Source organism: Centroberyx gerrardi, chromosome 16 (genome assembly GCF_048128805.1).
Source record: "Centroberyx gerrardi isolate f3 chromosome 16, fCenGer3.hap1.cur.20231027, whole genome shotgun sequence".
In the NCBI taxonomy this organism is placed as follows: Eukaryota; Metazoa; Chordata; class Actinopteri; order Beryciformes; family Berycidae; genus Centroberyx; species Centroberyx gerrardi.
Genome location: NC_136012.1, coordinates 19,424,912 through 19,440,802, shown reverse-complemented (window position 1 = coordinate 19,440,802; position 15,891 = coordinate 19,424,912). Strand labels below are relative to the sequence as shown.

Genomic DNA, 15,891 nt, shown 5'->3' with positions numbered 1-15,891 from the left:
TACCTGTGTTACTGTGACTCACTGATCTCTCATCCAGGGTCTACCACCAGTCATCTTTAATGACAAAGTAAGTGTGTGTGTGTGTGTGTGTGTGTGAGAGAGAGAGAGAGAGAGAGAGAGAGAGAGAGAGAGAGAGAGAGAGAGAGGTTGAGTGAGAGAGAGAGAAAAAGAGTCCAGTAAGGGACAGCTAATGAAACTAATTGTCTTAGACACACAACTCCTGGCTTGGATAAAGATCCAGAGATCTTATTCTTATATTTACATTAAAGAAATGCACCTATACTCTTTCGCTATTATTATTGGCAATATTGTTCAAGTTATTATACAATATTATATATTGAAATTTGAAGAACGAAAGACCTTTCCTTGCAAAATGAGTAATTTAAGATTTAAAATATTTTTTTAAATAATGTAATTATTGAATTTCCTTACAAAGCAGATATCATATAGCGTTTGGAATTAAACATAACATACACGCACACACACACACACACACACACACACACACAAGCACACACACTGTAGTATGCATACACATAACACACATTTATACTCTTAATTGCTATCTTGTTCAGCCTTGAATTTGTATACGTCTCAACAACTATAATGTGGCTCCCCAACACATACGAAGAGACTCCCGCACACTGTCTATACTTGCAATTAAAACATTTATTTGAAAAATAGTAACATTTCGGTACTGACACCTTCGTAAGGCAAAAAATGGCACTGACATCAAAGAATAATGCAGATAACACATCCTGTGCCTTTTTCCATTTCATATTTATTGATGTGTTTGTGAGCCTGTGTATGTGGCTGTGTGTGAATGTGTGTGGGTGCCCTAGGAAGCCTGATGGTGCCCAAGCTCACAGAGGTTTTGTGCCAACACTTTGGGAGTGGTTAATTCGTGCCAAATATCTGAAATGTCTCATCTTTGATGCCTTTCTCTCTTTTTTCCTTTTCCTCCATCCCTCCCTTCTTTTTTTTTTGTTTTGTCCACTCCATTATTGTTACAGGTGATCAAAGCCCCTCCAGTCCAGCCTCTCGGTGGCCGGGTGCTAACCATGGTAACAGAACGCTAGGTGTGTGTATTTAACTCCCTTTCTAACCCAGCCCCAGCACCACCCTGCCTCCTCCTGCACCCCTCCTGGCTGCATAACTCACACGTCCTTCCACTCAGAACACTCAAGCTGAGCTGCTCTACCACACACAGAGTCCTGTGCTGAGTTGCTGCATTTGACTTTAGCAAGGGATAAAGATGCTTAAAGGTATAATATGTAAGATTTATGTAAAATAGCACCCCCTGCAGGCATGAAATGGATTACGTATCTAAATCAAAACAAAGACGAAACCTGCCTCCATCCCCTCCCGTTCCAAACAGCACTGCATGCACGCCCCCTCACCGAGGAAAACAAATGGAATCAATTGTCAAACGGTTCAACACTGATTGTGATAACTTCATGGCTGGGGATCAGTGTGGGTTACACTCTAAGGCTTGTGAACTATGATTATTATCATTAAGGTTAATGATTTTGCTATGGCACATCAAAATAGACCGTGTTGACCAATCATTGATTTGTGTTACCAAGGCTTTTGCCAAAAGACCAGATGCTCAAGGTAAATAGAGCTGATGGGTGATAACATTATCTCTCCCCTGTGCGCTTAGGTAGCTCTGCTCTCTGTACAAAACAGAATACAGAAGACAACATAAAACTACACCAGATCTAAGTCTATTATAACTAATGGCTAAACTTAGCCACAGTTAGCATAACAGATGAACAGTTTATAACGTTAGTAGCATCCTGCCGCTAGCATTAGCCCAGTTATCTCTGTATATAATGGAAACACATTACAAACAAACTGAGCTTTGCCTTTATCAGCCTGGGCATGGCCTGGTTCTGAGTAATGGAAATGAGGTATTGGATCTAGTTAGTAGGGCTAGACTAGTTTCCCCAATACAAATAGTCCAGATAGCAAACGTTAGATAAAGCAAATTGCAGTTATCTGTCTAGGAGACCAACAGCCAACTCGGCATCAGTCTTAATTCCTTTGGTCTGTCTCAGGTTCCTCTTTCCATCAATAGCAATACAAATGTTTATTCTTGTTTTTGACCATCAAATTTGACTGTCAAAGGCAATTTGGGTGAGTTTTTTGATGTTATGACTGGCTGCTTCTGCACCATTGTTTGTACTACTTACCCTTCCTTGGGAGAGGCATAGCTGGTTGAGCCTGCATGGTTATAAAGGGCGGTGAAGGGCTCTAGCTATAGGGGAGGAGCTTATTTATGACCCGTGGAAAATCCCTCCATCATATCTTATGACCTACTGAGAATAATCTTCTCAGTAGGTCAAAAGACTAGGATAGGCTAGATTACAGTGAAAATCTTACATAGATTACCTTTAAACTTCAATATGCTATAGTGCATTACTGTTGAAATTGGTCTAATAGGACTCTAATAGCACTCACATCACATGAAGAAAATAGTTCTTGATTCACTCAGCATCCTCTCTGTGGCGTGGAGCAGCTCCAGGAATCATCTACCTGTCGACCTTACTGTAGGCCTATGCCGACAGAGCATGACATCACTTCCTGTCTTGTGGCCATGTGTTGGAAGTGTTCTGCTAGAGAGGTCTGCAGACCTCTACCCTTCGGCCACGCACAAGGTTTCTGTGTATCCCACGCTCGTTCTTCCTTTCCAGCACTACAGTATATGTCTGGTAAATGTCAGACTGATGTGCAACAGCACCCCAGAAATACCCCCTTCTAATGGATTCTTGCTTTTTGTGCCCTGGCCTACTTTGAGGCAACTTTGGCTGAAATTGATTTATCTGGCCGCCTCAACAGATCGCATCTGTGTGTTGCAAAAGTGTCTGTCCGCCCTCACTTTTTGCCTGTATTTATTTATGTTGTATATCTGGAAATGTGATAGTGTGTTTGTAGGTGAGTGTGTGAGCATTTACTGTGTGATGTGTGATTGAATTGCAATGTTTGACCTAGCAACATTGGTGTTATTTTGTTTTCATTCTAAATATTTTAAAGCACTTAGTGTACTTACAAACGAGAGAGATCAAATTCTGAAGTTCACTTTACTCTTGAAGAATTTGTCAATAACAAGCCGTAAACAAACATATTTCACATAGATATATACCATCATTCCACTATGCATTCATTCTGTATGGTGTGATATGCTTGGAAATTATATGCCTGACACTCTGCATTGTGAGTTCATATACAGTATGTCTTTGATTGTATGAATGTGTTGTGCTTTATATCGAATGTGCTGTATGTGGTTGACCTATTATCCTATGCTTATGAGACAACCAAGAATGCTATGGATCTAATGGTGGCACCTCAACCATCTCACACTCTTCCCTACATGGCATTGTTCATCAGAGTCTTCCTAGTGCGCATGGTGTTTTTTTTTCCATTGCACAGCTGCAGTCTGCACTGAGAAAACATTACTATACTACCAGAATGCATTATGCACTGACTGCTCTCTGTTTTTTGATGTGGAGCCCTGTACTGTGGTTTGATAAACAGCAGCATGGATCCTCTACTCTGAGGTGATGAGAGGGGAAAATCCTCTTGACATGCCGGTTCTATGGATTTTTTTCTAAATGGAATCTGGAAATGAGTTCAGCCGCTATGCAGCATCGGGGGAATTTGTCTCATCTCGTGAAAGGGCTCAAACGCAAATCTTTATGCACACTTTGAGGGAAAAATAAAAAATGTATAGACTGTGAAAAGGAACAATTAAGTTCCCCAATGACGGATGAGTTGGTGATAAAAGGCATCTCAGAATCACTGAAAGCTGTCTTTTGGTTGTTAGTATTTTGTGAATGGTGGGGATTATAAACTTTTGAGTGTCAATGATGGAGAATGATGGTGTCATTTCTAGGTCAGGGCAATGGCACTAATGTTAATGCACTTTTCTCTCTGTGCTTTCTTTTGTTTTTGCTTATATTTGATTGCCTTCTGACTCAGGGACTGACAACATTTCAGCCCCTGAGTTTCCTGGTAGAGAAGGTTCTCTAAGTAGTTATATCACACAGTGTGCCGAATCTATTCAGGCCTGCTTGTCATGTCTGTTGTAATCTCACGCTTTAAAGCTTGATTAACCTCCTGTCATCCTCAAACGAGTAGCGCGTACCAGAGAGAGTCTCTCAGAGTCACACAAGCATCTCTGCTTATGTTGGAGTGGTTCATTTAAACCCAGCACGCCGTTCTTTGTCGTCCTTTAGGTTAAACTATACTCCAACACAATTCCTCAAGCATCAGGCAGAGTACAATTCTAGGTGCCGCCAATCACAATTACACCCAATTCCAGAAGCATTTCCTATTTCCTTGTCTCCACTTTGTGTAAGATGGAAACCTAACCCAGGAGGCCATAGCCATGTGTTATGCAATTACACCAGCCAGTCCTAATTCAACAGACAGAAACTGGATGGATTGATAGGGACCAGTGGAGCCAGGCTTCTGTTGCGGGTTCACTCTCATTGCTGGAAGACAATATACAGTATTTTGTACTTTGAATCAAATTGGTTTGACGGGATACATTACAAGGACCGGTTTTCCAGAGGCAGTGTGTATTTCAAAATTGAGCCTCAGTTGAATGAGAGCTAAAACAGCATGTGAGTTTACCTACCCCTCTCCCACCCCCTATTCCCTTTCTGGTGCGATAGTTACCTGGGTATCTGGCAGGAGATTGGTGGGTAGAGAGCAGGAGCCTCTCATACATCCTGGCTCATCGATTTTCGGTCAGGGATGAAAGCCACAGACTCAGTGGGTCTTTCATACTGGGGGGCATCCCAAAAGACACATCAATCAGATTTCAAAGAGAACCAAGCCAATCTTATTTATTTACTTCCTTTTTCAAAGTCATTAAGATCCCAAACCAGGGCCTCTCTCCTTTCCTCCCTCTGCCCCACTCTACTGCTTCACCTTCACAGGTCAGTCCATCAAAAGTTCCCCCCCTCTGTTCTATATTGCAAGTCTCTTAAGGACCTCTTTGACATTGACCAGAGAGGTATCATCTTACCACCATTAAAAAAATAAAGATGCAGTGATATAATGCTTGTCAGGGTTACGGAATTTCAGCCCAACTGTCTAATCCCCCGAAGCCTAGCAGTTAATTCAGCCAGTCAGGCCAGAGAGTGGGCCCCCTGTATGTTTAATGAAGATTAAATTACCTATTTTCTCTCATGAAATTTTAAAGGCAGAAAGGGGATGAATCTGCAAAGAGGCAAATGAAACGGCCAGTGTGAAGTGGCATAAAGAGGAGAGGCTAGCAAAGATAAAGCATTTTTCCCCTCATTCTCTTGTTATCTCCCCTGCCCTCAATCTTGACATAAATGATCTTTTAATACCTTAACTTATTATCTCTGTGTTTGTTATCCGTGTGACCCTGGCGAAGACAGCCATGTTATGTTCAGCCTGGGAGCTGTCTCCTTATCTTGCCTCTGATCTGGGAGGGGGATCGCACATTTGTTTCTTAAATTATATCACAGGAAGTGATAGTGATCATAATTCCCTTAGCAATTAATTTGCTCACACATATGTTGTATCCATCGCTTTATCTCCCTCTTGTTGTCTGTCTACCTCTCTGGCTATTGTTCTCATTGACTGTGTCACATGCACACTCGCATGCAGCCACTTACTCAGAGACATACACACACACACATACGCCCAAGCTTGTCACACATCAGATAGGCACTGTTGCTATAGCATGTTTCTCACTTGAGGGCTAAAGCCCTTTGACTCTACAGGCTCCTGGCTTCTACTTCAGGGTGTTGATAGATGTTATTCATCGGGGCGGCCCCAGGGTGCTCCTACAGGAAGTGGAGCTAACGTGATTTGGGGCGAGGAGACCCAGAGGGTGTTGGTGCCTCTAGCTATGGCTCGCATGGCTTAGTAGATGTGAGATATCAATAGAGTGGATGGGAGCAGAGCTCTGTAGAGACGTGCTGCTTGAAACCTATCACCTGCTTCTCATAGATAAGGATATTTATCAACAGCCAAAGGAAAAGGCAGATGGGATGTAACTGAGGCATGGTCAGCCACTCCATTTAAGGTTTGATGTCCCAGAGCATAGTCAAAGCCATTGTCCCTCCCATTGACCCGAAAGACCTTTCTCCGGACCTGATCATTTTTCATCCCCAGCAGAAAACCCATCATGGAAATATAGATGAAGATTTTATGTACCGTTTGAGTACCCTTGGCGCATAACCGATTCGTCGCTTGACTCTGCCAAGAGAGGACAGTAAAGTAAGTGAAGTGTGACATGGAGCCATTTTGAGAGGATAAATCAAATCTCAATAAAAGACAATCTCTCTCTGAGTGGACACCAGGGGTCTCTCGCCCCTGCCCCCGCTGTTAACCCCTTGCTGTTTAATTTATACGGAAGCCATCTACTTTGGGTGTAGGGTATCAACAGGGTGCTCTTTCAATGCCCTCTTGGTGCCACTGCCTTGCCCTCATGCCCTTTTACAAGTCCCTCTATGAGTGGACTTGCCACGCTGAGCCCAGCTCCCTATGGTACCACTGACTTTTTTCAGAGATGAAGTCAATGACCTAGTTGTATAATGGACTCAGAGCTCTCGACGCCTATGTCCAATATTGTCCCACTCTGTGGGTACAGTGCCTCATTGATGTGAACAGTACTCAGCCCTCCCGCCTAGTGGACCATCAACGAACAACTGCAGAGCAAAACTCACTAACTTCTCATCTTCAATAATATCCTAGAGCTTTTGCAGTGGTCCTATTTTTTTTCTTATCCGCTCTCCAAACACTATTGGCTTTCAAGTATGTGGGCAGTTATGAAAGGTCACCCTAAGTGTAAATTGTCAATACTGGATCAATTTTGGAGGGCAAATATTCTTCGGAGGCCCTGTAATGGAAGGTTTTATCTTATTTTTACCCAGGGCACATTCACACAATAAGATTGATATCGTTCATTGTTTGATGAATTCCTAATAGACCTATAACTCGCAGAGCTTAAAGACAAAGGAATGCCTTTGAAAGCCAAATATGAGGGAGGCAGTCGAACCATCCCCCAGGCTGAAAAATTGCCCTCATAATATTCCAATGGAATCTCACCTCAGCTATCATGCTTAGCACTGAAGGATGGGTAACTTGCGTCGGTTGAATTAAACCTTATTTATCGGTCATTAGGCGTACAGCGGGGCCAACTGATGATCTGCCACAGAATAAATAACGCACGGTGGAATAGGATGGTGTTATGTGTTCCATTGACAATGAGAAGCAGTGCCAGAATCAAATGCTTCTTCCCCTCTATCATACTCTTGTTTTTTCCCCTCATTAAATGAGATGAGGTGGCTATTACTACAGTATGAAGAAATTGTGTCCAGGCTGCTGTTTGCATTTGGAGTGTGGGCCACTATCTACAATCTGTCAGCCACGATGATGTGGAATTAATATTTTAGTTTCCCATTTGGCAAGGTTGATATGTGTAATAAGGAGGCATGGGGAAAGAGAGGCAGACAAGGCAATGAGTGATAATGGTAATTCCCCAGAAATATAGATAAAGAGAGAGCGTGTGTATGGAGCGAAGGTTTCAATGATGCCATTTCAATTAAGAACTCAACCCTGTATTCAACATGTGTTAAATGTTCCATTCTCAGTATGTAAGGAATCAGTAAATGTAATGTTTAGAACAATATTAGTTTACAGAAACGGCAGTATATGTGAGGCTCTCCGCATCCTGGAGAAGCTGGATCTTGCAACATTGCTTTTCTTAATTTTTATAATTTATAATTATAATTTTTTTTTTTCCCCACACCTAGTAGTGTTGCAGACTAGGTGATTTAGACATGTTTTAATTTAATAAAATGTTAATTAACTAATATCCCACATTTCTGAGGTGCAACAATATTGAGATAACAATATAACATTTTTAAATATAATTGTATTATATACCATTTTTCCCAGTCTAATCAATAATCTGAATCTGGCAGCAAGGCAGTCAAAGTAAGAATCACTTCTGGAAGTATTCACCACCTAGACTCTTTGCAGTGTTTGCTGTGCTTTAAAAAGGCTGAGCAAATGCACAAATATTTGTGCATTCTTTCACTTTGAGAAAATGGAACTTTGAGGAGTTGAAGGTATTTTTCCTGCAGAAAATTAAGGCCGAATAGGATAGATTCATAAAATATATCATATGCAATAAATATGTATATTCATTGCCTTGGAGCCTGAAGTGAAAACATATTAAACCAGACTTCTTCACTCTCGTTTTGAGATAGTAATCAGCAAAATCAAGGTAAAAACAAAAGGCTACTCATTTCTGATTTATTAAACGAGGAAAACTAAATCACCTTGGTTGCATTAGTGTGTACACCTTTCAATATGTTTTGCTATTTTGATAACAGCAGTAAGTCTCTTTGAACTCTCACACCCCCAATTATAAAGGATGCGCATACTTTAGCAACCATGGTGTTTTAGTTTAGTTTGGTTTACGTGACGTGATGTGGTAAACCATCCATTTGCCATTCCAAAATAAAAAGCAAGTCCGTTGCTGCTCTGATGAGTGATGAGCATTACCGTATTTGTATGAGCATGAGGCGAATCCCAAGTGTCAGGAGAACACTGACTTCATCCCAATCCACATTTAAGGATAAACGCAGAGTTGGTCAGTTTGTTGGGTTTTTCTTTTATTTTTTGGTGTGACTGCACCCCTATCATCCATTTGGCTTATAACAGAGATAATGAATAATACAAGAAGTTAGTCATGGTCACGACGGGAGTTTGTGTGTGTGTGTGTGTGTGTGTTAATCTGGCAGAGCTGTGGGTGAAATGTAGGAGGTCCTGTCATGTTGTCCTGTAAAGGCCTTACAACATGGCCAAGCCAGACGCAGGGAGGAGAGGGAGCACAAAGTAGTTTATAGAGAGAGAGAATGAAGTTGGGAGAGACTGTCCAAGTGCTTCACGTCATCAAGGACAAAAAGAAATGGAAGTTGCTCCCTTGTGTCCCATTGGGTAGAGAGAAAATTGGGTAAGTGACAGAGAGAGAAGGTAGAGGAGAGGTGCACGCAACCCAATGAAATTAAGTGAATGACAGACGGACGCAAAGATGGAGAGAAAAAAGAGTTAAAGAGGGCAAGAGGGCCTGGGGAGGGTTAAATGAAGGTAAAAAGGAGAAAACCACAGTGATGCCCTCCCCTCCCACACACACACACACACACACACACACACACTCTCTCTCTCTAAGGGGAATTGGCCGTGCAATCAGCAAGAATCTTCCCTACACTCAGGCACTCCCCCTCCAGTCAAGCGTGATTGTGCTTGACACGGTTCCATCACTAATGCTGACTGATGCCCATTTGCTAGGCTCTTCACATTTATTTATTTATCTGTTTATTTGCGTCAAGTTTATTTATTGATGGGACGGCAAATTCCCATTTGCTCATATGGGGTAAAAAGAAACGGAAGGCTATAAGGGTGTGCAACATTTACACGTGAATGAACAAGGGATGGAAGGACAGAGTTCACCTTTTTTATTTAGATTCCAGCAGTTGAAATAGCTATTCCTTTCTGGTAATGGAAAAGTGATATGGCCCATTTAGTTACTTAGCGCTAATCCCACTGGTTTAGCTGCTCCTCTATTTTTTTCATTTCCCTTTTTATCTCTTTTTCTTCTTATTCGTTCTTTTGACTTCTATTTGGTTAGTGTCTGATGGGAGAATTTGAGTGGGATTCAGATTTCTCCCATGCCTGTATGAGTTTTCCTGCACTTAAGCATCACTCACAGCCACATTAACTGCGCACAGCAAGTAGCTGTTGTAGTCGACCACAAAATGCCCATGAGGATTTTAAATGCACGCTCTGTTTAATGCCCGGTGTTCACGTACCTCCTCTTTTTTTGGGGGGGTAAATCAAATGAATGTTAAAATTTTGGAATATGGTCTTCTGTCTGTTATGTTTTATGTACTTTCTGTTTGTAGCTTTAACTAAGATGTCCTCTTGCTTGTGATTGCTCCATAGAATGATGCAATTAGTGCGTAATGAGTGTAACTCTAATTGTTGTTTATTCTCACAATGACATATTTGCTGTTGTAAGCTACTGGGGGAACGGCCATGCTTAATTACCCACGAGTGTACAATTTGAGGTCATTAGCCTTCAAAGCCAATATCCCTGGCCAGAGGTCTGCCAGAGGACCTCTGCTGCACTCTTGTAATGGTACAATGAATGCCCAGCTGAAAACTGTTGATGGATTACTATTTCATCATCCTAAACTTCAGTTTGCTGTCCACATGATCCTGTCCAGGAGTTTCTAAAAATCTCATGTGTAGTGGCTGTCTTTATCCTCTGATTTTGGTTAACTGTAGTGGAGGTGAATCTCAGGTGGAGATTCAGGTCTAAGGGGGATAATGAGTAAATTATAAAGACAGGTTGAGGGGAACACAACAGAGGGGTGAGGAGCTTCTCTTAGGAGGAATTTGAAGGAGGGGACCAGTTATCTGATTTGAGGCTGAGAGAACAACATTTCTCAACAACACTTTGTGTACACTTTGTGAAAGAGAGAGAGCAACAGGAAGACAGACAGAGAGAATTATTGCCTGTGCACCTGTGCATCTAAGAGCAATTGTGTGCTTCTATCGGGGGCTGAAGAGGAAGGAAATCAGCTACAACTCTGCACAGATTTTACCAGAAGCCCAAAATGGTGTGAAGAGCAACCAAGCTCCCTCTTCACCAGGAGCTGATTGGCATCTGGGCTCTTATCGAGACAGGGATCCTCCCCGACTGAGTCTGTGAGTTTATTTGAATTCATCCGAAACCGTTTCACTGTGCTGAGAAGGGGAAAAATAAACAAGAAGAAAACAGAACAGCTTGGTATTCATGAATTCCATAAATTACAATGTTACTCCCCTAAGAGATGACTAATATGTCAGGTTTAAAAATAGACAGTTTGCCACAGTACAGACCCTCTGCCTCCAGTGGATGAGGATTAAGCAGATGGAAGTTAAGGGGTAGGGATTTGTGATTAGGAGTGTGTGTGTGTGTGTGTGTGTGTGTGTGTGCGCGCGCGCGCGTGCGCGCGCCCGCGCGCGTGTGGTGCATGCGTGTATGTCCATGTTTCACTGCAATTATGTGTGACCTGTCTCTCTGCTTGTATACATGCACAGATAGATGTGCCTGTATCATGCATATCATTCTGCTCTATGGTTGATTGTTGATCAGTTAGAGCTAGCGAGGCTCATTCTCTGTAAAGTCCTTTGAGACATGCATGTGATAAAGGGCTATATAAACAAACAAACTTGAACTTGCATGAAGATGTGCATATACGTATACACTACCAGTCAAAAGTTTCGACATGCCCTTTTTTTTGTCTTTGTACTATTTTTCACATTTTAGAATAATAGTAAAGACATCAAAACTATGAAATAACACAAATGGAATTATGCAGCAACCAAAAATGTGTTAAACAAATCAAAACTATCTTGATGTAGAGGCAAAGGCTTTGGACAGAAATTCATGCATAGGCATCAACTTCCCTATTTATATTTGTATGAAAAACTAATTTCAAGCATTTCAGCATAAGCCTTTACATCAAAATGGCTTTAAGGTAATGAAAAACATAGTACATTCAATCAGGTGTGTCCAAACTTTTGACTGGTAGTGTATGTGTGTGTGTGCACATTTGTAAACTGACCAGGGGTCCCATGTAAAGTCCGTAAACGGTGCTGTGGAGTGTGGTGGCAGGACGAGGGCCTGAGCAGCAGCCTGGCCAGGACGGTATAGGGGTCATACATTAGTGGAAAGCCAGTGGAGTTTGCTGAGTAACATCTCCACCCCGAGGGCATTGCCAGCTAAGTAAAGGATGAGGCTGCACACTGCATTACCTCAACTATTTTATTTTTTCCTCCCACTCCAGATGAGTTCTTTCCAGTAGCTCAGGTCACTGTTGCCCAGGGGCGGATTATGGCAGATGGGAACTGTGATGTTCCCTAAGATTCCTGAAGAGTGACGGAGGGAATGTGTGTGTCTGTGTGTTTGTGTGTGTGTGTGCACATGTACGTTTATTCTTTGTCAAGTGTGTGTTTGTGCATGTATGTGTATGTTGGTTTGTTTTTGTTTGTGTGAGTTGTGCAGTTATGGATGCGTTTACTGAAGCTTAGCGTTCCTCGGCGGACCAGTGGTTGACATGGTCTGTATGTCGCAGCATGATTCACACAGGGGAGATTTATAAGGAGACCATGAGGTCAGCATGAAGCTAAAGCAACAGACATGCGGTCTAAATCATAGTCCACTCTGACTAACTATAGGACACATGAATGTCCGTGCACACATGCACACATATGTATAAATATACTGCATTTACTATACATAGCACTCCATCATTGTAAATATTCAGCAACCATACATTATGATTAGTGAGAAAGCATGTAAAATCACTCATGGCCTGCATTATTAAAGTCTCTTACATGCTAGGGCTCTTTCCTCACTCTTGACACCATCATTAATATGTTTACAATGGTGGTAACGGTCTGTCTGAGAAATTGATTTTTCTTTTGCCAATTGTAAAAGTTTTATGACAGTCGATACGGCTGAAGAAGCAGCCCTTTCATTATTTTACTGGATCTGCTGCTAGCTGAATGGATGGTTCCTGCTTATAAACCTTGAATAATTGAATAGGGGAATCAGTCAATGAGAGAGAGAGGCACAAGGTCTTGATGGCTTGATGGCCAAGATGACAGGCATCTGAGACAAAAAGACAGCAGACTGATTAGCCAATGTGTCATATTGCTCCCTCACTGTCTGCACGTTATGCTCTCATCTCTCTCGCTCTCTATTCCTTGCTTTTCCTCTTCCTTACTCTCTATCACTTTCCTCCCTTGCTTTTTCTCTCCCTTTTCCTTTCTCTCTCTCTCTCACACGCTCCCACCTCTGCCGCTTCACTCTCATACTACACCTATTTCTCCCTTATCAACCTCAGTTTGCCCCAGTCCTCACTTTTTCCCCTTTTCAACCTTTATGCCCTGTTTTCTTTACTTGCTTTATTTTTTCCTCACATCCTGTCTCCATCCATCCCAATGACCCTGTGTCACTCCAGGCAGAATTATTACTCTTGGATGGAACATCGTCTCAGTGGCGCCGTACTCTACTCTCTCCACCCGCATTATCCATTTATGGAGTATCCCCTTTTGTGGTGAGCCATCTTCCTATAGCCACTAATGATATGAGCCTTGGCGACCCTGTGCATTTGCACTGTAATATAAGACATTCTCATTAGTCCAAGGATTGTGCTCTCTCATGTCCATTACATTAATTGCTACACATCTCTGCCTGCCATACCCCACTGTATTCTGTTACACTGCTGGCATTCTCTGTCCTGCATCATCTAACTGTGCCACTCAATCACTTAGCCCAGGAAGGTGAGAAAGGTAATGGAAAATAGCTATATTGAGAATTGGCTATGGTGTTTTTTCTTATAAAACAAATCTGAAGGAGATAATCTGACCAGTTTGTTTGTGTTTTGTTGTTTGAGTGGATGCCAATGAATGAAAAAATGTTTTCAGATCAAATAAATTGAAGCCAAGTGCCCTTCCACCCCGCACCATCTCTCTGTTGTCAGTCATCTCTCCTCATAATAGGGAAGCAGGCCGCTACCATAATTGCTTTGATGGTCCAGCCTGAACAAATCACTTCTGGGCATAAAGAGAGGCCTTGGAGATGGCAGCCAGAGAGAAAAGGTGGGAATGAATTAAAGCACTTTGCGTTCCTCTGGGGCATGTGGCCCAGATTTTTCTTCAAAGAAAAAATATAGGGAAAGGAGGAAGGAGTGTGGGGATGGGGGGGTGCCTCTTTGGTCCTGGAATAAATGTAGCAATAAAAGCAATAATACACATCCAGCCTCCATCATGCCAAAATGGAGAGCTTTTTCAGGGAAGAGACAATGGCACTGACATAGTTAACTGGCAGATGGAGAAAGGAGGATTTCACTGGAAGTAATCTGATTTTGAACGGGGCTCCAGTCTATGGAAGTACCTCTGGTCAGGCCTTTTGTGAGGGAACAAAAGTTTGGCCCTTTGGAAGGAAAGCTTTGAATGTTTCGGCTGAGCTGGGTGAATGGGCCATGTGGATGTCCCAAGGCCTCACTGCTAAGGACCGCCACAGGCCGGCCTCAGACAGGGTGTAGCCAAGCTCTATTCAGCTTCCTTTGGACCTGACAATGTCAGAGTCAGCTCCCCATTTTCCTCCCTGTCCTCCTTTATGTCCTTCAACCTTGAACCAATCAGATGGATTTTACTTTTTTTACTTTTATTTGTCAGTTATATTATTGCCATGGTACACACACTAACCGATTCTGAATAGTGTGCCAAGGCTGGTAATGAGAGTCTCCTGGAGAAACCCAGTGAATGACCTGCTGTAAACCAGAGATGTCACTCCACAACTATTCAGCTCTGGCAAACACTCTACAAAGAAACTGTAGTCATATGTACCCAGAGTTATGGTCTGTATAGAACAGCACAGGTGCCAGAAAGGGAGATAATGTGATATGGCTGGAAAGACAGATATTGAATTATCTCAGTATAACAACACTGTAATTCAAATCTCAAAATGTTGTTTAACATTCTTGTGAAATTGTGTTTCACTGCCTAACAGTAGCCTTGCAGATACAAGACAAACCAATGTGTGTGTGTGTGTCTTTCTTATTTTTTATTATTCTATTTTGAAGCCGGGGGGGGGGCGGGGTCGGATAGATGGCTGGTGTAGCTGGTGGGTGGGTGAGGAGAACCTGCTGTTTTCTATAAAAGTTCAATTACTACTACTTGGTGCACAGAGCAACTTGTCAACAGTACTGACTGTGGCACAAAGCAATGGGGCCATCTGACTCACCCTCCCCCAACTCCCCGAAACCTCCAGGGTCACAGGCCCCCAAAACAAGGCTCTATGGATGTCTAGAACCCCATTCTTTCCCAAAGGCCTGGTCTTTTTTCCCAGGCAGGGGAAGGCACGCCCTTCGTTAGTTCCACCCCCATCCCACTGCCCTTCTTTAAGTCACCCCACCTACCAGTCTCCCTCCCCCAACTCCTTGCTCTCCAACCAAATCTTTGACCCCCTTTTTGGAGAGTATCGCTTTTGTGTGTGGCTGACAGCCCATTACAATTCTTTGGAAGTGCAGGTGCAGCCCTTTTTGCAAAAGGGAAATGGAATCATTGGTCCACATAAATGCAGAAAGTTAATCGCATCAAGCAGATAACACATATAAGTTGAATTCATAGATATTGAATTGTAAGAAAATCTTGTCTGTCAAATATTTGTGTGTGTCAGCTGCCAAAAAGTACCATTAAAAAAACAAAGATGATGAAAGTGGTATATTTTCCCAAGAAGAAAGTTTTGACAGAAGTCAACATCAAGGGCCTATTCTCTCTCTTCATGAATGTCTTTTATGTCTGTCTTGACTATCACTTTCCACATCTGCCTATAAGGATGAGTGGTGGTTATAATTGCTTTTTATATAATCATTTTGCCGCTTTATTGTCGACAAGAGCACAGTTTTCCTTGTCAACTTAAGTTAAGCACATTCATCTTACGCACTCATTTGAAGAGTATTCCTTAAGAGAAAATAGGTTGAATACATCCACACGCAACAAAGACCAACCATTATCAGTGCCGACTAGCTAATTAAGGAGTCTTTCTGACTTGTTACTTGCCAAGGAGTATGCACTGGGTCTGGAGCCATGTAGCCAACCATGTGTTTCTGGGAACTGTCTAAGGCATTACTTTTTCCCTCCCTCCATCCATAATTAACCCCCTCTTTCATAATTCAAATGTGTTCTTCACCGTTTGGTGATATGACATTATTTTGCGGTGGCTAAACAGACGTTGTGACGCTCCCAGTGCATGGGCATGTGTGTGTGTCTGCATGACAT

At 42.3% G+C, this 15,891-nt stretch overlaps 1 protein-coding gene across 1 annotated transcript in view; it reads left to right on the top strand.

Annotated features, from left to right (window-relative positions):
* diaph2 (diaphanous-related formin 2) overlaps window positions 1–15,891 on the top strand; it is a 386,425-nt gene that overhangs the window by 344,323 nt on the left and 26,211 nt on the right. The window contains exon 30 of the mRNA XM_078288946.1: window positions 1,014–1,079. Within this exon, the coding sequence (XP_078145072.1) occupies window positions 1,014–1,079 (66 nt within the window). The remainder of the gene's footprint in view (window positions 1–1,013; window positions 1,080–15,891) is intronic.